This window comes from Momordica charantia (assembly GCF_013281855.1).
Source record: "Momordica charantia cultivar OHB3-1 chromosome 3 unlocalized genomic scaffold, Mcharantia_2.0 BLBB01000003.1, whole genome shotgun sequence".
Lineage (NCBI taxonomy): Eukaryota > Viridiplantae > Streptophyta > Magnoliopsida > Cucurbitales > Cucurbitaceae > Momordica > Momordica charantia.
This window is the reverse complement of record NW_028275161.1, coordinates 20,178,594-20,203,210: the sequence shown is the minus strand read 5'-3', so window position 1 is coordinate 20,203,210 and position 24,617 is coordinate 20,178,594. Positions and strand designations below refer to the sequence as shown.

Here is a 24,617-nt window from a genome sequence, read left to right as displayed (position 1 = left end):
AATATCAAAACAAACAAATCTCGAAAGCTTAAACATCACCCCCAGTATCTCATAAAATTTAAATCACACAATTTATATTTTTTTAGGGTGTGATGTTTAGGTATATATAAAATATATATGTATTTATGGAGTGGAAGAAATAGATGGTGCAATCCAGAATTTTCGTAGCCTGTGGTTGTGGGTGTGGATGAATACAATTTAAAAGCGTGTCTCGTCGCTTTGCAAAAGAATTATAAATTAGAAAGAGCCTGCTTACTGAGTTGAATTAAAAATGATATTTTGCGAAACATCCATTGAATTGAACAACTAATTGTTGGAGACATGTTGAATGTTCCAGTTGCCATTTTCGTGCTTGTCCTCAGTTTGGGCATCCGTGGACACGCTCAGGGTGATCCTCACCGTTGCTTCGGCGCCAATTTCACCCAAAATAGCACCTACGAGTCCAACCTTAATGTTCTCCTTTCAAATCTCTCCACCAACGCCCCCGGAAGAAACGGATTCTTCAACTCCTCCGCCGGCCGAACGCCAGACGCCGTCTACGGTCTGTTTCAGTGTGGTGGCGACGCCACCAACGCCACCTGCCGGAACTGCGTAATAGAAGCTTCCAGAAACATAGCCCATCAGTACTGTCCCCTGAGTAAAGGCGTTGTGGTTTGGCTTGACGACTGCGTGTTGCGTTATTCCGACCAAATTTTCTTTTCCTTGGTGTCCCGAGAGCCAAGTTTCCAGTTGGATAATCCAGCTGATATAGGCGTCGACACCACTCGCTTCAACCAACTAGTGGCCTCCACGTTGGCCGCCACCGTGGCTCGGGCCGCTGCCTCGCCCGGAGTAATGTTTGCAACAAACCAAGCAACTTTCACCTCAAATACAACACTCTACACATTGGCACAGTGCACCGGTGATTTGTCAAATTCCAATTGTCAAGAATGCTTAACACGAGCCGCCAGGGAAATTCCCCGTTGTTGCTTTAATAAAGAAGGTGGCAGAGTTTTGTTTCCAAGCTGTTATGTTCGTTACGAAGTTTACCCCTTTTACCAGCTCACCATCACCAATCCAGTACCGCCTCCCCCGCCCACTTCCACAACTCCCACAGGTTATCTTTCTCCTTCAACTCTTTTCCAGCCATAATTAATAAGATGCTGAACACACGTTTATTTGTTGAACAGGGGACACCAGATTCTCCACGCTGATAATTGTAGCCATCGTGGTTCCAGTTCCTACCTCCATATTGATTTTGGTTCTGGGCTGGTGTTTCCTGCTCCGAAGAGAAAAGAAGAAATACACTGCTGTAAACGAAGATAGTGGTATATGTTGTTCTTTTAATAATACTTCTCAAATTCCAGAATATATTGATTTCTGAAGATAATTAGAAACATATTTGCATGTAATTTTTGCAGCTGTTAATGAGATTAGCACAGTTGAAACTCTGCAATTTGATTTCAATACAATCGATGCTGCTACTAACAAATTCTCAGAGGAAAACAGGTTGGGTGAAGGTGGATTTGGTGTAGTCTACAAGGTACCCTGAACAACTACTTAACCTCTCTTTTTTTGGTAAAATTAGCAAACTTCATAGTAATTTATAGGATTACTTGTGATTTATGGGTTATGTGATTTCAGGGAAGGCTTGAAAATGGACAAGAGATAGCAGTGAAAAGACTATCAAGAGGATCTTTGCAAGGCTCTGAAGAGTTCAAGAATGAGGTTATGTTGGTTGCTAAGCTTCAACACAGAAATCTAGTGCGGCTTTTGGGATTCTGCTTGGAGGGTGAAGAAAAGATTCTCATCTATGAATATATTCCCAACAAAAGCCTTGATTACTTCCTATTTGGTTTGTTGTTTGATCATTATCTTTTTATACTTTCGCTTCATATTCCTGTTTGTTGGATTTCTTTCCTCGGTTTTATAATTTGATTCTCTAAAATGTTCAGATCCTGAGGGACAAAGAGAATTGGATTGGTTGAAACGGTATAAGATCATCCATGGGATTGCTCGAGGAATCTTATATCTACATGAAGATTCTCGCCTTCGAATTATTCATCGTGATCTTAAAGTCAGTAACATCTTGTTAGATGAGGAAATGAATCCAAAGGTTTCAGACTTTGGTATGGCAAGGATTATCCGAATTGATGAGACTCAAAGAAATACTAATAGAATTGCTGGTACCTTGTAAGTTAATCCTTTCAATTTCAATTTTAAAGCTTCCAACACAAAAATAGTACAAGAAAATCCATTGAATTGTATTGTGTTGTTGAAGTGATTTATGCTCAATTACTACGTTAATAGTCATTTGGTTAAATCTCAACTAGTTCTTGGCAATACTGTTAACTTTTAGTTGTTTATATCTATGACTTACAATTTTCATTCTTATATGATGCCTGTATTTTAGCGGCTACATGTCTCCAGAATATGCAATGCACGGAAATTTCTCTATGAAATCTGATGTATATAGTTTCGGAGTTTTGGTGTTGGAAATAATAAGTGGCAAGAAAAACAACACCTTTTATCTATCAGGTCTTGCAGAAGACATCTTGACCTATGTAAGTCAATGATGAAGATTTTCAATTCTGTCCTTATCAATTGGATTAAACCTTGCAAATAATGCACTACAAAGTTGACTCATAAATCCCTTCCCATTTTTCTCAGGCTTGGAAACTCTGGAAAGATGGAACACCATTAGAACTATTGGACTCGAGTTTGAGAGACCATCACTCAAAAAAAGAGATGTTAAGATGCATTCATATTGCCTTACTCTGTGTTCAGGAGGATCCTAGTCGTAGACCTTCTATGGCATCCATTGTTCTTATGTTGAATAGTTATTCTGTTACTTTACCTGTGCCTGAAGATCCAACATTCTTCATGCGTAGTAGAGACCATAACATTGTGATAGACAATGATCAACTTGTGAATACGTCTGATCAGTGGTCTGTCAATAAGATGTCTATAACTGAGTTGCACCCACAATGAAGTATGTTTATTGATATCATAAGCGACTTATGCTTAATGATTGTAATGAATTATTTAAATTAGCTTAGTTTTATACAACAAATGTAAGGCGGAGAATTAAACCTTTGAACCTCAAATGAGATATATTTGGTGTCTTTTATCTCCTTAGGCAAGGACGTATGCCATGTGGTCTGTTTTGCTGTTTAAAATATGTTTTCTTTTTAGTTTAATAAATATGTGGGACAAAGATTTAGTGGATATTTTAGTATCTTAATCAAGTTTAAAAGATGTATTGAGTTGAACGGGTATATAGGTTTCGAAAGTTTGATATTAAGATTAAAAAAACAAAATTAAAGGAGTTTGATATTAAGATTTGAATGGCTTTTTTATTCTAGAAATAATGATTCTGGATTATTCTTTGAATTCTCTGGCTTAATGATGCCTCCACAGTTGATCAATTATTTGGATGGAGTTTTGCAGATTGTTGTTCATTGCTGTCTGCTGAATTTTTTTTTCTTTTGTTTTACTTCCTTTCACTACTGTACCTTTAAAATATTCTAAATTTATAAAGAAAAAGTTCAGTTAAAAAATACATTTGTCCTATATTTTCATTAAAGTAACGATTTTAAATCGATTACATTTTAGTTCTTACAGTTAAAAATTAGATTAAAATTTAATAGAAATATGACATGGCAGCAGTATAAATTAAATGGCCGCCTAAGCATAATAATGGGTCGGTTCAACTTTTAAGGGTCGGTTCAAACTTGATTAAATATCATTCTTCCACTCAAAGATAGTGTCCATTGCTGTAAGAGCTCGGGAAACTCCGCTGAACACCGCTGGGGAAATATTGTGGTGCAGCAGGTATTGATAAAGAATATGGGGGCGATGGAGGCGGCTCACGGACGTAGGGCTTCGTCCGAATTTTGATAACCTAACCGGAGTAAGGTTTCGCGGCCGTCGTCAGGCAGTGGATTTTCTTGAAATTATGGATGAATCAATTTGGGCAAAAGAGATGAAGACCTCCGTCAAGTTCGCAGGCGTTGGGTTGTGGCGGCAGACATTGCCGTTAATGGAAATTGCAAGTGACAAATGAGTGGATAAAACAAATTTTAGCAAAATGGGGTTTGTTTCTTTCTACAAGAAGGGTATTTTCAGAGCTCAAGTTTTAAAAAATGGAGGTGATGATTTTACGCAGAGACTGTCAAAGTCATGTTTTTCAAGCTGCGAAAATTCAATCTTGGAGAAGTGGGAAAATATGGTATAAATTGAGAATAGAGATTTTGTCGTCGAGTTGGAGGAGGAGATTTCAATTTTTGTTGCTTTTTTTCTTTAGTTCCTAACCCAAACTGATCCAAGCTTGAAAGTTGAACCCAACCATTATTATGTTTAGGTGGCCATTTAATTTACAGACATATATCTTAGTTGCCCACCACATCATATTTTTGTTAAATTATAACCTAATTTTTAATGACAAGAACTAAATTATAACAAATTTAAAAGTAGAGGGATTGCGTCGTTACTTTTAAAACTTTAGGGACTAAATCATTACTTTAACAAAAATATAGGGATCAAATGTGTTTTTTAACTCAAAAAAAATTTTAAATGACTGTTTAAGAATTGAAAAATAATTTTCAACTTAGAACTCAAACATTTAAAAAATATTTTACAATTTGGTTAATATACCCAATTGAAGATAGATTTTTTTTTAATATATGCTTATGAAGAGATACGGAGACATATTAGTAAAATTAGAATTCTAGATCCTATTCCTAGTATTTTAATATATAAATTTTTATTTTTATTCTTTATAATTTGAAATATTTTATTTTAATCTTTACATTATTATAAAAAATTATTTTGACACTTACCACTGATTTTTATATATATATGTATGTATGTATTAATATTAAACTTAATATTCTTTCTTTTCTTAAGAGAAAATTTTAGGCGTTTCAATTGTTTGTTTTTCGTTTTCTCTTTATCAATAAAAAAAAGTTCAATTGCATGATTTGTAACTGTTCGTTGTTATTCAATTTTTTTAATTGAAAAAAATAAGTAAACTATTGATTTTGTTAGTAGCAGGAGAACAAGAAACTTTTTTTTTGTTTCAAAAAATTTTCTATAATTTTGAGAATGTTTCTAAAATAAATTAGAAACAATAAATATGAATAGTTATCAATTGTTTAAATTTCTCAATAAAATTAGAAATAATAAACGAGAATATTACCAAACGAAAAATCTTATCTTTAAGCATGTTCTTTTATGATGGTAAAAAGACAAGTTATGTAGAACTAGTGGCAGATCAAAATATACTCTTTTACCTCGCCGTAATTTAAAAAACATTTATAAAATGTTTAAGATACTCTAGTTTCCACTGATCACCTCTCTCTCCAATTTTAAGAATTGGAAAATTAATATATATAAACAAAGATAGCTCATAAAATTTTGCCTCAATGTAAGAAAATTTATGGCTATGCCACTCCTGATCAAATGGTGATAACCAAATTTTAACATAGATGATAATAAAAAGGCTGGTTTTATTGGGATAATTAAAAACCGTCTCTTAACCATCGTAATGGACTGATTTTATTTAAATAGACAATTTAAAATAATATAAAATAGTCTAAAATGACAAAATAAAATAAAGGGAGAAAAAGCATCTAAGTTCTTACTTAACCTTATTAAATCTATACAATCAAACTAATTAATTTTCAATTATTCTTCCCAATAATTAACATGCAAGAACTCTAATATATTTAATTATCTCTCCCAAATAAAGCAGGTCTAATCTCTAAATTTGGTTTCAATATCCTAAAATTAAAATTAGAAATTGCATATATCTCAGATTTTTCCACTAGAGGATTGTTGGGATTACAAGGTGGGCTTGTCCCAGATTGGTTAAGGTGAAACCAAAAGTGACGGTCCCCTAACGTGAGGGATCATAATAGTTGACCCACATCTATTATTCTTACGTTGAAATAGTTATTTTGTTATTTAATTTTTTTTGTTGGTTTAAAGATACAAACAATGAACTGTAATAGGTAGTGATTAATCTGCAGGCAGGTTTTTGTTGTGATATGCCAACGAAATACAGTTACAAGAGCACAGATTCAGAGGAGGTTGTGTAATGTGTTGGCTCTGGGAGCACGAAGCTGGATTTGAGGCTTGGAGATAAAAGGGTTACATATTTTCCTACAAATTCGGAAGCTTCGCTTGACATTTAAATTTAGTTTATCGTTACCCCCTCAATTTCTATTTCTATTGCTAAATACATCTCACTAATATTTTTAATAAATAAACTTTAAAATAATGTAATTGGTAGTTTTACGTCAAAACATATTTTAAATCTATATTAAATAGTTTATTAAAGATTTCAAATCTTTCTCGATTAAATTATAAACATAAACTACCAATATGAATTTAGTTTTGACATCTTTATCTGACTAAAAGTTTATAAGTTCAAATCTTCCTATCCTATACCCACTTGTTGTATAAAATTAAACAAGTGTAGTAAACAAACTTTCAAGTTTTAATTCATTAAATACAAAATTTTAAAATTAAAAATTAAAGACAAAATTAAAAAAAAAAAGTGGTAAACATCTTTTAAAATAAAACAAAAAAAAAGTGTTTGACGCAAAGAAAATTAAGAACTAAATTTATAATTTAAACACCTTTATTCCTGAGACAGTCAGGATAGAAAAGTTGTGAGGATGAATTTCTTGAAAGGAGGCACAGGCTGGAGCATTCCGAGAAACCCTGTTTCAGTTTCCTCACAACTTATTCTTCCATGGCAATCTGTAGGTCTGGGAAGGACCAATTTTGGTTCTCTATTTTTCCAAACAAAATTGTCCTTCACTCCCTTTCTTCATAACTCCTCTCTTTCTCTTCATTTGTCAAATCTCAGGCAAATTCGACTCATTCGATTCAAGGCCCGTTTGGTAACGTTTCTTTGTTGTTGGTTTTTGGTTTCTGTCTTTTTCTTTTTTAACAAATAGGATCAGAACTGCTTTTTATAATTATTTCTAGTTTTTTTTTATATTAACAAAATAGAGCTGCATTTTTAAATTGTTCTTGTTTATTGATCTTTCTTTGTTTGATAATAATTTTTTTGTTTTTCTCCAAAGTTAAATTTTTTAGATGGGATATTCAAAGTTTTTGTCTTAAATAATGTTTTTCAATTATGTTTGGAGGAAGAAAAAGAAAATTAGAACAACAAAAAATTTGATTTTATTGGTCGTTTAGAAACCAAAAATAAAAAACAAGAAACGTTACTAGACGGACTCCAAATGGCGGTAACAAAAAGTGCAATCCTGGAGGTCCTAAAATTTGTTAGATTCCTCTTCCTCCTTAGTTACATTAGCGCTCAGAATCCAGTGGAATACCAATATCACAGATGCGTGGGCGCAGATTTCGTCCGGAACAGCGCCTATCATTCCAGCCTGAACGTCCTCTTCTCAGATTTCTCCGACATCGCCCCCCACAAAATATTCTACAGCACTTCCGTGGGGCGAACGCCAAACGACACCGTTTACGGCCTCTTCCAGTGCTGGGAAGACGTGGGCAACGACAACTGCGGCGCCTGCGTGGCCACAGCCACCAGAGACACAGCCAATCGCTACTGCTCCTTCAAGAAACGCGCCGAGATTTGGTACGACGGCTGCATATTACGCTATTCCGACCAATATTTCTTCTCCGTCCTGCCCACTGAGCCCAGTCAGATATTGCTCAACATGTTAGACATAGGCGCCCACAGGGCTCGCTTCAACGGCCTTGTGATGGACACGTTGAGGGCAACCACGGCTCGGGCCGCCAACGCCTCCTCTGTGGATGATATGTGCGCAACTCAAAAGGCCAATTTCACGTCAAATCAAACGCTTTACACGTTGGCACAGTGCACCGGCGATTTGTCCATTTCCAATTGCCGAGAGTGCTTAGGGCGGGCCATCAGTAATATTCCCGTTTGTTGCACTGATAAACAAGGTGGCAGAATCTTGTTCCCCAGCTGTTACGTTCGTTACGAAATTTACCCGTTTTACAAACTCACCAGGAAAAAACCTCCTCCAATTCCCCCGCTCGCTTCCAAGACTCCACCACTACCTTCTCCTCGTGCTTTTCCTCCCTCAGGTTATACATCTCACGTTTTCTTTGTCGGTCCTTTGAAATTTAATCGATTTAAACTTTTGGATCGAGCGGTAGTTTGTTCATTTCCTCCCACGAGCAAGGGGAGCCCTTTAACCATTCCACTCGTTTTATCTACAAATACAGGGAAGAAAATGCTAAAGACCTGAATTTTTGTAAAAAACAGGGGAAATCAGCTCCTCCACTCTCATAATTGTAGCCGCCGTGGGAGCAATTACTGCCTCCATTCTGCTTTCCGTTCTGGGGTGGTGTTTCTGTTTACTGCGCCAAAGAGGAAAGAAGAGAAAACCTGCTGTTAAGGAAGATAGTGGTATTTGTTGTTCTTGAATCTCATGGAATTCAAGTAGACTGATTACTGAAAACATGAAGCCAATTTTGGGTTTAATTTGTGCAGTTGTTAAGGAGATCACCACTATGGAATCTCTGCAATTTGACTTCAATACAATCGATGCTGCTACTCACAAATTCTCAGCGGAGAACAGGTTGGGGGAAGGTGGATTTGGTGCAGTCTACAAGGTACCCTGAACAACTACTTTGAATCTTTTCTTGGTATACGTAAAATTAGCAGATTTCATTTCTAAGACTGCTACTAATTTAGAGTTTGGTATTTCAGGGAAGGCTTGATAATGGACAGGACATAGCAGTGAAAAGATTATCAAGAAGATCTTTGCAAGGTTCTGAAGAGTTCAAGAATGAGGTCATATTGCTTGCAAAGCTTCAACATAGGAATCTAGTGAGGCTGTTGGGATTCTGCTTGGAGGGTGTTGAAAAGATACTTATCTATGAATATATTCCCAACAAAAGCCTCGACTATTTCCTATTTGGTTTGTTCACTTCACAGATTGTCTTTCTTTCTACCTTTATTCATTTACTTCATACTTTTAGAGTTTGTTTGATTCCCATCTTCCTATTTTGAGTGTAGACCCTGAGAGACAAAAAGAGTTGGATTGGTCGAATCGATATAAGATTATTAATGGGATTGCTCGAGGAATTTTATATCTACATGAAGATTCTCGACTTCGAATTATTCATCGCGATCTTAAAGCTAGCAACGTTTTGTTGGATGGAGATATGAATCCGAAAATTTCAGACTTTGGTTTGGCGAGAATTATTCAAGTGGATCAAAATCAAGGAAATACAATGCGAATTGCTGGTACCTAGTGAGTTTTCCTTCCATCTGAGTATGTAATTGTTGAAATGAAAGTGATGGTTGAAATCATTTAGGTCCAATGGCTGTGTAATTAGAATAAATACCGCTAATTTTTAATTTTCGTGACTTAAAACTTGAATGGTCATTATTCATAATATTGGCGTTTCAGTGGTTACATGTCTCCTGAATACGCAATGCACGGAAACTTCTCCACAAAATCTGATGTCTATAGCTTTGGAGTTTTAGTGTTGGAGATTATAAGCAGCAAGAAAAACAACACCTTTTATCTGTCGAGTCTTGCCGAAGACGTCTTGACCTACGTAAGTCGAGGATGAAGCTTTAAAATTCTTGCCCTTAGCAATTAAATTAACTCTTAAATCCTTTTTTTTTTGTCAGGCTTGGAAACTATGGAAGGATGGAATGCCATTAGAACTACTAGACTCGAGTTTGGGAGACAACTACTTACAAAATGAAGTGCTTAGATGCATACAAATAGCTTTACTATGTGTGCAAGAGGATCCTAGTCAGAGACCTTCTATGGCATCTATTGTTCTTATGTTGAATAGTTATTCTGTTCCTTTACCTTTGCCTGATGAGCCGATATTCTTCATACGAAATATAGAGAATATTATTGTAAAAGACAGTTATCAATGTACGAGTAGGTCAGTCTAGTGGTCTGTTAATAAAATATTCATAATTGAGTTGCACCCTCGACATAAAGTAAGTTTGCACCTTCAATAAGTAAGTCTGGTATGGTTTAATATATAATCTTTGATTGCAAGTACGACAAGTGTCGGATCGAGGGTACTCTCGAAATTTTGTCTCAGCCACAATAACACTTGTACAAAAGAGGTTGTGATGGCTGCAAATGCTAATGAGAACGATTCATGGAGTATGGTGGATTCAATGGTTAGGTATAAGATTTTGAGACATGAGACGAAGCATCGTTGATGGGTCTTTTGAATATTGTGAGCAAATTGACCCCGATGGACGAACTAAAATCCGGCAGAAATGAACGTGTTATTTCAAATCAATTAATCGATAGTCTGATCTGTTCTCATCGATTGAAAGATTCGACAAGTTTGTATTTCATGTATTATTTAATTTTTACAATTAAATGTAAAGCTAATTCAATAAACAACATTTGCCCAAGTAGAGCTAATTTAGCTACACATCTAGAAGCTCTCCTGTTTTACTTTTTAAATATGGTTAAATTATAGTTTTTTTAGTACAAATGTGAGGTGGAAGATCGAACTCACAATCTTTAGGTTAATTACCATTGACTTGCATTGACGGTTACATTATAGTAGTTAACTTTTATTGCATTTAGTAAATGAGCATATATGAGATGTGACGAATTTTTAATCCACAAACTTTGAATGTTGCTTTATCAAAATAAATTTAAATAGGGTAAATTATACGTAGTTTAACCTAGTAGGTGAAAATTCAAGATAGAAAATGTTAACTTTTTTAAAAAAGATTATCAAATCTTATATAACTCATTACCTGACAATTTGTTTTTAATTAGTTCAAACGCGTTAAGCCTCATAATGTTAGAATTAGTATCATTTTTTTATATATAAAAAAATTGTTGATATTAAAGATAAATATAATTTAAAATATATAGATTTAATTGAAACTCTTTAAAATTATAGGATTAAATTAATAAAATGTTGGAAACATAAAACTAAATATTGTTGCAGAATAGATGACAGAAATTAAGTACAGGAATTAAATAGCAAAATCCAGAATTGAACCTATTATTTTTATTATTTTTTTATATAATATAAGATAACAAATGTTGGAGCTATGTAGTCAATAATGGCGTATGTTCTAAATTGAGTTCGTTAAACAAAACTTTAGAAAATTAATTAAGAAGAATAATCAGAATTTGAATGAGAAAGGATTGAGGAGCACGGGTGAAGTTTAAGAGACACGTGGGTTGAGTGCCCAATCAAAAATGATTTGGAAAATCAAATTGCGCCACTCCCGTCCATTTTCCAGTTTCCAGTTCCTAAAGTCTTATTTCTAATATTGTTTTAATTTTCAAACCTGTCTGATGGCTGACACTGACACTGACAACTGACCCCACTTTTTTCTTTTTTCTTTTTATTTTCTTTTTTGTCTTTCTCAACTTTTCGTCGTGGTTGACTTCTACGGTCTACTTTTTACTGTTTGAGTACTCTTCTACGATCACATGAGATGAAGAAAATAAGTGGGAAAATTTTTATTTCTTTTACGTTTGTATTTATTTGTAGTTTAAAAATTCTAATTTCATCGTAATTTTGTATTTATTTGGATTTGTTGAGGCTTGAGGCTGCAACGCTGAACACAAAGAAATTTGCGTATTGATGTAGTGCTAAATTCGCCCTACTCTAATATTTAAACCGTTAAAGTACCATGTACCTGAAGTCTCTCCTTGAATTGATTTGGGTGAACCGACTCAATTGGATACAATCAGCTGGTGTTAAATAATCTAATCTGAAAATTTTGGTCAAATGACTTGACTCATGTCACTCCCTTAATCGTACTTTATGTAAATCTGGTAATTTTACCTACAATATAGTTTATAACTATTGGTAAGTATTTTCGTACAAAAATAATATTATTTATATAGGCATGCATTAATGTTTTTTTTTTTTCCCTTTTTCACTGGATTTTGAATGCTTCTTTAGCTTTTTTATTTTGTTGTTATATTTGAATACTTTTGTGGTTTGTGGCATTTAAGTATTTTGGTGATTGTATTGTATTTGATTTGTGAAATAGTTGGCATACTATTTTACATTTTGATTTTAACCTAATCAATATTAATTTTACCAATCATTTTCATTTAGAGTTTATTTTAACGAAATTGAATGTTCGAAGTTAATGGTGAATTTAGGTAATATCGTTGGCCTCAAATTATACATTCATCAACTCATCTATTTATATCCCTTCCTTCACGTGACTTTATAGTTTATGAGAAAAAAATACTAAATAAATCAAATGATCCTTATCTTTTAAATAATTCTAATTTGTCAAAATGTTCAATTCTACTCCTAATATATTAAAAATCCTCAATAAAATTGTTCAATAAATAATGATAAAATTTTGTTAAAACTTGACACAACATTTAATTCTTGTGTATTAATAAATTTGGAAACGTGGATATATAGTCTCTTATTAAGCAAACTCATTTTGCATCATAGATATCTAAACATATTAATAAAATAATAATTTAATGATACACTCCTGATAATTTTTTTTACCAAGAAACTTAACGGTGAATTTTTAATAAATTGAGAGTAAAAATGAAATTAAACAAAAAATATTAAGGATCAAATAGAAATGACGTATAACCGAGACCAATTGAAATATTTAGCCAAAAAAAAAAACCGGGTTGTGGAGTTCTCGTCCGTCGTTCTCCCGATTTAATACACAGCTGACACCGACTTTACTCTGTTTTCCCCTGTATCTGACGTCTCCTCATTGCATTATAATTTAAAATTGTCCTCATCAGATTATTAGTCTCCTTTCTTCATTTTCATTTTCCCCCAAAATTTTGTTAGTTCATCCCCAAACCTTGAAGATGTTCATGGCATGAAAAAACAGACCCGACTCTCCCAATTAATGGTCACTCAAAAATGCTGAATTCTGTTAGTTTCATCTTCCTCCTCAGTTTGGTATTGATTATCCATGGAAACGCTCAGACCCCAGTTCCATACCCATATCGGAGTTGCTTACCGGCCAATTTCACCCAGAACAGCACCTACCAGTCCAGCCTCAATCTTCTCTTCTCAAATCTCTCCGCCAACGCCCCCGGAATTAACGGATTCTTCAACACTTCCGTCGGCCGGACCCCAAACGACACCGTCTACGGCCTCTTCCAGTGCCGCGGCGACGTCACCAACACCACCTGCAAAAATTGCGTGGCCTCCACCGCCAGAAACGTAGCCCAGCAGTTCTGTCCTCTCAGAAAAGCCGCTGTGGTTTGGGACGACGACTGCATATTCCGCTATTCCGACCAATCTTTCTTCTCCGCCGTGTCCACAGACCCAGATCTGACATTACTTAACACGGCCGATATTGACGCAGATAAGGCTGGCTTTAACCAACTAGTGATGTCCACATTGAGGGCAACCGCGGCTCGGGCGGCCAACGCCACTGCCGTGGGTGAATTGTTTGCAACTCAGCAGGCAAATTTCACATCGGAACGTACACTTTACACGTTAGCGCAGTGTACCGGCGACTTGTCGAATTCCAATTGCGAAGATTGCTTAAGACAAGCTGTCGGTGCTATTCCGGGTTGTTGCTCTAATAAACAAGGTGGGAGAGTTTTGTACCCCAGCTGCTACGTTCGTTACGAAATTTACTCGTTTTACGACCTCACGAGGGCGAATCCGCCGCCGCCTCCGGCAACTCCCCCTCCCAATTCCACAACACCACCGCCACCGCCACCTCCTCCACCAGGTTATTTCCCCTCTCCCATTGTACTTTTCTTTCCCTAGCAATTACTGAAGACTTCAATTTGTAAAAAACAGGGGAGCACAGATCCTCGATTGTGCTAATTGTAGCCATCGTGGCTCCAATTACTGTCTCCATCCTGCTTTTCGTTCTGGGGTGGTGTTTCCTGCGCCGAAGAGCAAAGAAGAGACATAGTGCTGCAAAGGAAGATAGTGGTATTTGTTGTTTTTTGATTGTCTAATTTTGGAATTCAAGTAGATGGATTTCTGAAAATATGATGCCAAGTTTTGGTATAATTTGTCCAGTTGTTAATGAGATGACCACTGTGGAATCTCTGCAATTCGATTTCAATACAATCGATGCTGCTACTAACAAATTCTCAGAGGAAAACAGGTTGGGTGAAGGTGGATTCGGGGCAGTCTACAAGGTACCAAACAATTACTTAACATCTTTTTTTTTTTTTGGTAAAATTAGCAAATTTCATAGTAATTTGTAGGATTGCTCGTGATTTATGGGTCATGTTATTTCAGGGAAGGCTTGAGAATGGACAAGAGATAGCAGTGAAAAGACTATCAAGAGGATCTTTGCAAGGTTCCGAAGAGTTCAAGAATGAGGTTATGTTGGTTGCTAAGCTTCAACATAGAAATCTAGTGAGGCTTTTGGGATTCTGCTTGGAGGGTGAAGAAAAGATTCTCATCTATGAATATATTCCCAACAAAAGCCTTGATTACTTCCTTTTTGGTTTGTTGTTTGCTCATTGTCTTTTTATACTTTCGCTTCATATTCCAGCTTGTTTGATTTCTTTCCTCGTTTTTATAACTTGGTTGTCTAAAATGTTCAGATCCTGAGGGGCAGAGAGAGTTGGATTGGTTGAAACGGTATAAGATCATCCATGGGATTGCTCGAGGAATCTTATATCTACATGAAGATTCTCGCCTTCGAATTATTCATCGTGATCTTAAAGTCAGTAACATTTTGTTAGATGGAGATATGAATCCAAAAATTTCAGATTTTGGTATGGGGAGAATTTTTCAAGTGGATCAAACTCAAGGAAATACAAGTCGGATTGTTGGTACCTAGTAAGTTTTCTTTCAACTCTAAAGCTTCCTAGCTATGTCATTTATTCTCAACGGTTGTGTTATTGAACTTGTACCACTAACTTTTAATTCCTCGTGCCCACGGACTTGAATTGCCATTATTTGACTATGCCTGTGTTTCTAGTGGTTACATGTCTCCCGAATATGCAATGCACGGAAACTTCTCTATAAAATCTGATGTGTATAGCTTTGGAGTCTTAGTTTTGGAGATCTTAAGTGGCAAGAAAAACAACACATTTTACTTGTCGGATCTTGCTGAAGACATTTTGACCTATGTAAGTTGAGGATGAAAGTTTTCCATTCTTATCAAATGATGTGTTATAGAGTTAAACTCTTTAACTTTTTTTTTTTTTCTGTCAGGCTTGGAAACTATGGAAGGAAGGGATACCATTAGAACTATTGGATCCGAGTTTGAGAGACAACTACTCAAGAAATGAGGTTCTTAGATGCATTCATATTGCTCTACTATGTGTTCAAGAGGATCCTGGATCTCGGCCTTCCATGACATCCATTGTTCTTATGTTGAATAGTTATTCTGTTACCTTGCCATTACCTGAAGAGCCGGCATTCTTCATGCGCACTAAAGACCATGGTATTATAATAGATAGTGATCAATCTATGAGTAAGTCTATCCAATGGTCTGCTAATGAAACATCTATATCTGAATTGCATCCACGATAGGGTGTATCGTGTGTGTGTGTCTTGTTCGCATCCATAAATGATATGACTTCCATTTAATGATTATAATGATGGAAAATTCTTGTAAGTTTAAAGTTTATATTTTTATATTGTTGAACTCAATATGCAGATCAGTGGAACTTTGATAATTAAGATTTTAATGTCTTTTTTATTCTCGCGGAAGTGATGCTTAATTATCATTGTTTTTTGAATTCCCGGGCTTAATGATGCCTCCACAATTAATTAAGTAATTTAATGGAATTTTGAAGGTGGTTGTTCATTGTGGTTTTGCTTTACTTATTTTAAAATACATTGAAAATCTTGACGCATTTTAGATAAGAAAAGGGATTTAAGATTTTATACTTTTGTAAGTATATTTCTAAGCATTGGAAGTTATTTTTGGAAAGTTACAGAACACAGAGATTGTTAGTATATATCCCAACTTGAAGAAACAAAATTTTAATTTTAAGAGAAGACTATCAATTTAGGTTCTTCTCGTTCATGTAATTATACTTATCCAATTGCTCCTAACATATGGATAGCCTCTTAAAATTTCATATTTAAAACATATTTTTATTTTTTTAATTATACTGATCAATGATCAATTGTATTTTATCAAAAATCTTAAATTATATTTTAAAGACTTAAATTACACACTTTCTTCTTCCTTGAAAAAGCTACAAATTAATAAACATTATTATTAAGCATGTAATTGAATTAATGAGAGACTAAAAAAAATACTTTAATTTAGCTTTTTATATTTTTACAATTTCAATTATACTCTTTTCTATTTGTGAGTATTAAAATTGACTAGTAAAGAGAGAAAATGCCGAAATTTCATTCTTAAGATAAATTAGAAGCGTTCTTCTCTTTGGTGACACAATTCATCCTTTAAACTCTTGTCAACTCATTAAATAACATATCTTGTTAATAGAAATAATAATATTGAAAAATGTTAAAAACAAAATATAGTAAATTGAAAAAAATATCTAAAATATATGAAATGAAGGGGGTTGTGACTTGTGAGTGTGAATAGGACAAGTTGAGGAGTAGGTGACAAAGGTTTAATTTTCTGCGTGGTTCATTTATATGTTTGTACAATTCTTCCAGTTTTCTGCATCATTTCCCTTTACATTGCTTTACGACTTTTCTTTCTTTGTCTCTGTTTGTGAAATTAATGTTCGAAGGGCTAAAGACCAAGATTTGATGACTTTTCTATTCTTTATTTTTCCATCTGATAATTGGAAAAATTGGATAAATGAGACCAGGAGATTGACTTGGCCATTGACTGCCTCCTGTCCCTACCAAGTCTTCTAGTTAGGCCACAACTTTCTCTTTTATCCACACTACAGCTGGACTTACTCAATTTGTTCCATTCAACTCCTATATTTATTTCTATGTCATCTCTCAAATTTTCAAAATTACACATCAATCCCTATATTTACCAAACAGTTCTAAATTTTTTCTAAGTTGAGTTAGCCCGCAATTTGATGATTCCATGATATCTAAATTTGTTGGAAGTAAATTCTAGATTAGTCCAACCCCATTAACAGTAACCGCAGTAACACTTTAGTTACGGTCATAAACGGCGGCTCCCCATTAACAGCGCAATCCCTATATTGTCCTCCTCCCCTTCCGCACCGCCACCCTCCACGGCGGCTCCTCCACTGCTTTCAGGTTAGATATTGATTCTTCCCGATCAAAGCTAATATAACGAAATTAAGGCTGGATAATCCTTTCAAATTAAAAAATAATAATAAATCAATTCTTAATCAAATTTTATTTTTTAAATTTTTAAATTTTGACTTAAAAATATTAAGAGGTCAAAACAAATAAATACACGAGGAAAAATAATGTTTACAAGTTTAATTTTTCTTAAATAGAAAATTAATAACAAAAAAAAAACAATATTTGGTTGCTAATGTATGTAGTATGTTGCCCACCCTCAAAATTTGAAAGCTTTTTCAAATAGAAAAGTTATTATTTTATTTTTCAACTTATCTTTTTTACTTTATAAAAATTTAATGACTTTGCACCTAACTATCATTCAAACAAAATGGCTGTACAGTCTTGAGCAATGAATGGTTGGTTTTTTTTCTCTCTTATTTAGAAATATATATTAATTACCGTTGAACTACGCTCGCTTTGACATTTTATTATCTTTTTTTTATTATAATTACCACATAAATTTAAGCAAAAGTTGTATTGTTTCGTTGGGACAGGAAAAGGGAGAGCGACAATGGCGACGGTGATTGGCATTATTGCAGGCTGTTTACTGTAAGTTTAATTCTCACGTGCGTAGAAGAGGCGTTATTTGGCTAAATAATTTCTATTTTCTATTTCTCCACTCATATTCCACTTAATAATTGCGCTGTAATATTTTATTACCGAGTTAGTACTTTTTTTTTTGTTTTTTAGAATAATTACGCAGTTAATCTTGTATTTATTTTATTTATAGCCTAAACTTCAGTATTCTTCTCTAGTCAATGCATAATTCCAAACTTAATCACTTTCGTTCACACGTAAAATAGTGGGAAAATTTTCAGAATTTGCCAACATACCAACAATTCAACAATTAAGTTCTAAATAAATTAATTAAAAAACTAAATTTATTTTTTAGTAGGTGGCAATTAAAAAACTAACTATTATTACTTATAATTATTTAAAAAGTATCTTGAATATGGTGAAAACAAAAATTTTGAGATCCATCTGTTTTCATATTTGATAATAAAATGAAGGAAAAAATATACTTTTTTTACAGGTTCTGAGAGTGTTTATGTGGTCCCTCTAGTTTCAAAATGAACACTTTTGCTGCTGAAGTTAGATTTGGTGTCTATGTGGTCCCTAAAGTTTTAAAATAGACATTTTTAATCCTTGAAGTTTAATAAATAATTCTAAATAATCTCTAATTTGACTAATGTTAAAATGACGTGACATTTTAATTGCTTACTGAGTAAAATATATTAATTTAATAATATATTTACGAGGGATTGGAATTCTCCCTTTTTTTTAACGAAAAAATTATCTCCCTTCTCGCCTTCTTCTTCCTCCTCTCCTCTGGTGAAAAACTCACTACCAGCCCGTCAACTTCCAACGATCTTCTGTTTAGCAGATTTGCCTCGACCATGCTAGGGCTGGTGGAGGGGATGATTTAGGCCCACAAAGCGGGTCTGGATGTGGGTCTGTTCTCGAAATTGCTGGAAAGCGGGTCCGGATTTGTATAGGAGCAGGATATTGAAGAGAGTTTCGAACCTGCAGGGTTCTTTCTAAACCACTTTGTGAAGATCTGGAAATATGCTTGAAGGAGTGCCAAAATACGGTGGCTCAGCAGCTTTATCTGTCACTTAAGGCTGATGGGGAAGGGAATTTGGGATTCAGGCGCTGATCTTATCCCTAGACCGCGGAGCTTATGCCCGAGGTTGGCGAAGGTTAATGCCCTAGCCATTTATGAATAATTGGAGCTTACGATCTTTGTGGTCGGCAAAGGTCGTCGGAAGTTGGCGAGCCCCAATGGTGAGATTCACGGGAGAAGGGAGGTGCTGGAGAAGGGGAGGAAGAAGAAGAAGTTGCAAGGGGATATAATTTGATAAAAAAAAAAAAGAAAGAAAGAAAAAGAGAAATAAGAAAAGTCCAATAACTCATAAATATATTATTAAATTAATATACAATTCAAGTACTAAGTCATCTTAACATTAGCCAAATTAGAGACCATTTAGAACTATTTCTTAAACTTTAAAGATTAAAAATGTCTATTTTAAAACTTTAAGGACCACATAGACCCCAAATCTAAACTTCATGATAAAAAATGTTCATTTTGAAATTTTAGGATCAAATAAACACTCACTCTAAATCTGAAGGACCAAAAGTATATTTTTCCCTAAAATGAAATACAAGTGATTTGAGAAAAACTCTGGAGTGATTAATAAATTTAATTTTAATTCCACTCATAGTAGGCCTTCAAAATATTAATAAGTACTAATATGAATCCACCATAAAAAGTTATTTGTGATATGGTGGATGAATTCTATTACACGATACTCTCTTCTAATGAGGTAAGAATCTAAACGCTTGGTAACGTTCCCGTTTCTCGTTTCTCGTTTCCAATTTTCTTAAGAAATCTAAATATTTTACAACTAACTTTGTTTATTGTTTCTCCTTTTATGAGAATACTCTATAGGAATTTTGGAAACAACCAAGTTTCTCATTTTTTGTTTCCATTTCCAATTTGTTCCAAAACATAAATAAAAAAGACTGTTTTATCATACTTGAATTCTTAGAAGTTGGAATTTGTCATATATTTTTCTTCATTAAAAATAAAGAAATAGAAATAAGAAATAAGAACGTTATCAAACGAGTCCTAATTGTCGTTAAAAAAAAAACATAGATTTAAGTGCAGTCTTAAGGCGTTATTTTTGTTGAAAAGCAAAAAAATGAGAATATAGCTAATTGCCACGATGCATTTCTATTGTCCTTATTAATGGCACAAAATGGGTTAAGTTTGTGTTTGGGTGTATTTCTGTCACTAATAATTTTAAAATATGAATATTTGAATTTCTATTGTTACGGTTATTTGGTGTAAAGTATAATAAAATAAATTTATATGAATAGTCAATATATAATTAATTGTAATTGTCAATAAAATTACTTGATGATCTTAATATTCGCATAAATATTTGTAGTTACGGAAAGGAAAAAAAAAATCACTCATGAATTCGAATGATTAATAAAGTTTTTTTTCTCCTTAAAAAAAAGCAATATTTTTTTATCACGTCACTAAACAAAATGGAAATTTACCGGTTAAAATCACATCCCAATAAACTAAAGATTTTATATAAACTAAAGTCTAGTAAAAAATATTTAACTAAATAAAAATACTTTTCAAAGTTATTAAACTTAGTATGACTTAACCTGTTAAAAAAATCGTTATTGATAAAGTTTTAGTCGTAAAACTCTTAATTTTATCTACTTAAAATTCTCATCTCATTAACAGCTTAAACTAAAATAAAGAAAGATTAGCTTTAGGTATAATATGAAACAAAAAAATTTTAACTCCATAATTTTGGCGAAAATTATAGGTTTCTTCATTCTTTTCCTCCATTCTTCTGGTTCATTTTTCTACTATTTACTTCTTGCCTATTTTGTTGCTAATTAGTACTTGTTTGCTATTAGAATTAGTTATGTTTATTTTTGCTATTGATAAAAATATATTCACATATTATCATTTGTTGAAATGATTCCAATTAATAGAAATAAAGCATTAAGTATCTTGTAAGATGATGGAAATTAAAAGTTTAACCGAGTTAATCACTTAAAATAGACAAATTTATCTCACAAAAAAAATTAATTGCAAAACAAACTATTTGTTAGCAGAGCGCATGGTGGTGAAAGAAATTGATCAACTCAACTCATACAATTTAGATTGGATTATAAACTTTAAAAATAACTTCATAGTTGAATATAAGAAAGCCTCAATTTATCCTCACTCGTGAAACAAGACAAGATGTTGTTCCCAAATCAACCTAAGAAAAAAATTTCCAGCCATTGGTTTCTTTTCAATCACCACACTTTTTTTCCAAGTCTAAAGAGCAGCCTATCTTCAAAGTATTAAATGCTCAAATAGCAATGAAAATTCAACGAATCTCGCAGCAGCAGCAGCAATGGTTTCCACAAGATTCCTCTGTTCCCTTTGCTTCAGTTTCATCTTCTTCTTCTTCATACCCATTTCCCACCCCCGCTTGGCAATCGCTCAGCCAGATTTTCAATTTCATTACTGCTTAAATGATGGCAACTACACCACTAACAGTACCTACAAATCCAACCTCGACCATCTCCTCTCCACCTTCACCACCAGCCACCAAATTGACTTCGGCTTCTACAACTTCTCTTACGGCCACCTCCACAAAGCCAATGCCATAGGCCTCTGCAGAGGAGACATAATGCCAGACGCCTGCCGCAGATGCCTCAACGACTCCATAACCCTTCTCACAAGGCTCTGCCCCAACCAGATTGAGGCCATTGGATGGTACGACGACTGTATGCTCCGCTACTCCGACCGCTCCTTGTTCGGCTTCATGGAGCCTTCCCCTGCTTTCTACGCCTGGAATGCCAACAACGCTTCGGACCCCGACCGGTTCACTCAGGTGGCCGCAATTTTGCTTCAACAACTCACCCCCACGGCTGCCTCGGGTGATTCTCGCCGAAAGTTCGCCACCGGAAGCACCGCGGTTGCCAATTTCCCAGTCATTTACGGGGCTGTGCAGTGCACCCCTGATTTGTCTGACCAAGATTGCAGCAACTGCTTGCTTGGTGCTGTTTCACAAATTGGACTGTGTTGTGGCGGGAGGGAAGGGGGCAGAATTGGCAGACCCAGTTGTAATTTTAGATTTGAGAGGTACAAATTCTTTCAGGAAGCACCGCCGTCGCTGCCAACGCTGCCTCCTTATCTGTCTAATACGCCTGCAAAAGGTAATTAAGTGGATGCACAGAAATTTCTTTCTATTTCTGATCATCGCTGAAAACAGAGTGCCCTGTTTTTTTCCAGGAAACGCATCTCGAACAGTCGTCATCATAATTGTGCCTGTTATTGTGGTTGCTGTTGCAGCTGCTGTAGTGCTAATAATCAGCATCCGCGCCTTCCTAAGGACAAGAAAGTTAAGAAACTATGCAGCAAAAAGTAAGAGGATTAAAACACTCCTTTTTAACGCCACTTTCGTTGCTAGAGGACTCACCGTTGTTTGTTTTAATAACTTACAGATCTGCCTGGAGACGGAAGTACAAATGTAGAGTCTTTGCAGTTCGATTTTGACACCATTAGAATCGCAACGGATGGGTTCTCTGATGCAAATCAACTTGGGAAAGGTGGCTTTGGAGCTGTTTATAAGGTGATGCGCAGTTTAACAAGATGATTGAGAATTTGGAAAGTTTGCGTTTTGTGAAATACCCATTTCATTTTGTGATGTAATTCACAGGGTCGGCTTCCTGATGGACAAGATATAGCTGTGAAACGACTGTTTGAAGGATCCACTCAAGGAGATGATGAATTTAAGAATGAAATCTTGTTGGTGGCTAAGCTTCAGCATCGGAATTTAGTTCAACTCTTGGGTTTCTGCTTCAAGAAGAATGAAAAGCTTCTCATATATGAGCTTGTTGAGAACTCGAGTCTTGAGAAATTCCTATTTGGTAAGCCTTTTCTCTGCTTAGTTCTCTCTGTTTGTCCAACTTCAACTCTTTATTTCATTTAGGGTATCTTGAAATGTTGAGAAGAATTTCTATGAATTATCCTAATTTGTTTCGAGTATACATGTGTAGATCCTATGAAGCGTGAGAGTTTAGATTGGAAAACTCGGTACAATATCATCAAAGGGATTGCTCGAGGACTTGTTTACCTTCACGAAGATTCTCAACTTAAAATTATTCATCGAGACCTCAAAGCTAGTAATATTTTGTTAGATGCAGAGATGAATGCTAAAATTTCTGATTTTGGTACAGCAAAATTGTTTGTATACAACCAAACACAAGGAGATACAAGAAGAATCATTGGAACTTAGTAAGTACTAGAACCAACTACATGCTACATTTTATGTTGTGGGGTGTTTACTAATTCATTTTTTATATTAATATTGAATGAAGTGGATACATGGCTCCAGAGTATGTATTGAAAGGTCATTTCTCAACCAAGTCAGATGTCTTTAGTTTTGGTGTTCTAATTTTGGAGATTGTGACTGGACAAAAAAATAGTCGAGCTCAAACTGACAATGAGATTGTAGAAGGCCTTGTAAGCTATGTAAGTACTATAATTCTTTTTCTTTTTCTTTTTTTTCACTATTGGAGAAATTTTAACGTCTTTATTGTCCATGGATCTGAATACTCAATCAAGTGTTGCTCTTGTAGGCATGGAGAAATTGGCAAAAGGGAACTGCTCTAGATATTATAGATCCTTGTTTAAAAAATGGTTCAATAATAGAAATGGCCACATGCTTTCATATTGGACTGCTATGCGTTCAAGAAAATTTAGAAGAGAGGCCAACAATGACTAGTGTATTTCTTATGCTTAACAGCGGCTCCATCACACTTCCAAGGCCTTCTCAACCTGCTTTCTTCATCAATAGTACTTACTCTCAAAAGTCTGGGCAATTCGAGCACAACTCAACTCAAAATTCCAATGACATGTCAATTACTGAACTTTATCCTCGTTAGTTTTAATTTATATATGCAGACTTGGAATTGATGTAAAAACAAGTTGTATGATGGGTTAACCTAAGTAAAATTAATAAATATTTACAAGACTTTTAACTTTCACAATTTTTAATAGGCATTAAAATCTTAAATCCAACCCATGGTTGCCTCAAACAAATGTGACTTAATCTCTCCTCAATTCATCATTATTCTGTCTTCATTCAAAGAGATTGTTCCTATATCTACATTTTTATTTGAAATCTAAAGATTTGATCACAACTTTAATATTATTTACTAGGACAAGGATCGTTTTTCTCTATTTCTAAGATGACGTGATATTACCTATTTTAAATCAAAGTTCAAAAACCTGTCTTAATACTCATGTGATCTCCTCTACTTCTCGAGATCGAACTCACAATTTCTTGATTGGAGATATATATCAATTATTTGGCCAATCATATAGAACTTTTAAGAAAGAAAACTTAATATCAGATATCCTATATATGAAAAAATATAAACTAGTGATGGAAAGAAAAGCATGGACAAATAAACACCAAAGCAGGTGCGAAAAAGTGAAGTCTTTTTTATTCTATTATTTTATTTTTTATATATTCTGTTTCCACACCATATTATAAGTTATAAAAATCAATTGGTCTCCCGTCAAAACAAAATATCAATTGGTCTGCGAGGAGTGAAAGTCACGCACGGTTTGAAAATGGCGTGTGAAGTTGCAGTGGTTTCAACTTCCAATCGATCTTCGTAGTTCAAAGGCAGCCACACGATTTGTTTACTAGACTTTTCAGAAAAATCACAAATGACTCCAAAGTGGAAATGAATTATGAAACGACTGGCCAACCAAGCAGCGTTTCCTACGGGGCACTCATTTTCATCATTGATGCTGAATATCAAACCAGGAAACGTGGCAAGACAATTGGCCGAGGAGGCTTTCGAAGATAAGCTAGGACGGCTGGATCGTTCACATG

At 34.6% G+C, this 24,617-nt stretch overlaps 3 protein-coding genes, 1 long non-coding RNA gene and 1 pseudogene across 5 annotated transcripts; all 5 read left to right on the top strand.

The window, feature by feature from the left end:
• The first annotated feature begins 227 nt into the window (after positions 1-227).
• On the top strand, positions 228-3,207 carry LOC111010733 (cysteine-rich receptor-like protein kinase 25). The gene is made up of 7 exons (XM_022284251.2): positions 228-1,096; positions 1,170-1,307; positions 1,401-1,522; positions 1,624-1,834; positions 1,935-2,172; positions 2,393-2,543; positions 2,650-3,207. Exons 1-7 carry the CDS (start codon positions 322-324, stop codon positions 2,968-2,970), a joined length of 1,956 nt encoding a protein of 651 aa, XP_022139943.1. The 5' UTR covers positions 228-321; the 3' UTR covers positions 2,971-3,207.
• A 4,031-nt stretch (positions 3,208-7,238) lies between these two features.
• Positions 7,239-9,982, top strand: LOC111010886 (cysteine-rich receptor-like protein kinase 15; annotated as a pseudogene). The gene is made up of 7 exons (XR_015789963.1): positions 7,239-8,076; positions 8,258-8,401; positions 8,486-8,607; positions 8,705-8,915; positions 9,014-9,251; positions 9,411-9,561; positions 9,638-9,982. The product of XR_015789963.1 is annotated as a cysteine-rich receptor-like protein kinase 15 (transcript).
• Positions 9,983-12,695: 2,713 nt separating this feature from the next.
• On the top strand, positions 12,696-15,620 carry LOC111010730 (cysteine-rich receptor-like protein kinase 10). The gene is made up of 7 exons (XM_022284249.2): positions 12,696-13,690; positions 13,762-13,899; positions 13,990-14,111; positions 14,215-14,425; positions 14,526-14,763; positions 14,906-15,056; positions 15,142-15,620. The coding sequence occupies exons 1-7, from the start codon at positions 12,865-12,867 to the stop codon at positions 15,460-15,462; spliced, it is 2,007 nt and encodes a 668-aa protein (XP_022139941.1). The 5' UTR covers positions 12,696-12,864; the 3' UTR covers positions 15,463-15,620.
• An 873-nt stretch (positions 15,621-16,493) lies between these two features.
• On the top strand, positions 16,494-17,841 carry LOC148212543 (uncharacterized). Its single transcript, XR_015789703.1, has 2 exons — positions 16,494-17,136; positions 17,682-17,841. It is a non-coding gene; the product is annotated as an uncharacterized LOC148212543 (long non-coding RNA).
• A 3,071-nt stretch (positions 17,842-20,912) lies between these two features.
• Positions 20,913-23,760, top strand: LOC111010732 (cysteine-rich receptor-like protein kinase 29). Its single transcript, XM_022284250.2, has 7 exons — positions 20,913-21,924; positions 22,001-22,132; positions 22,213-22,340; positions 22,428-22,638; positions 22,768-23,005; positions 23,089-23,242; positions 23,350-23,760. Exons 1-7 carry the CDS (start codon positions 21,117-21,119, stop codon positions 23,653-23,655), a joined length of 1,977 nt encoding a protein of 658 aa, XP_022139942.1. The 5' UTR covers positions 20,913-21,116; the 3' UTR covers positions 23,656-23,760.
• Positions 23,761-24,617: the final 857 nt, after the last annotated feature.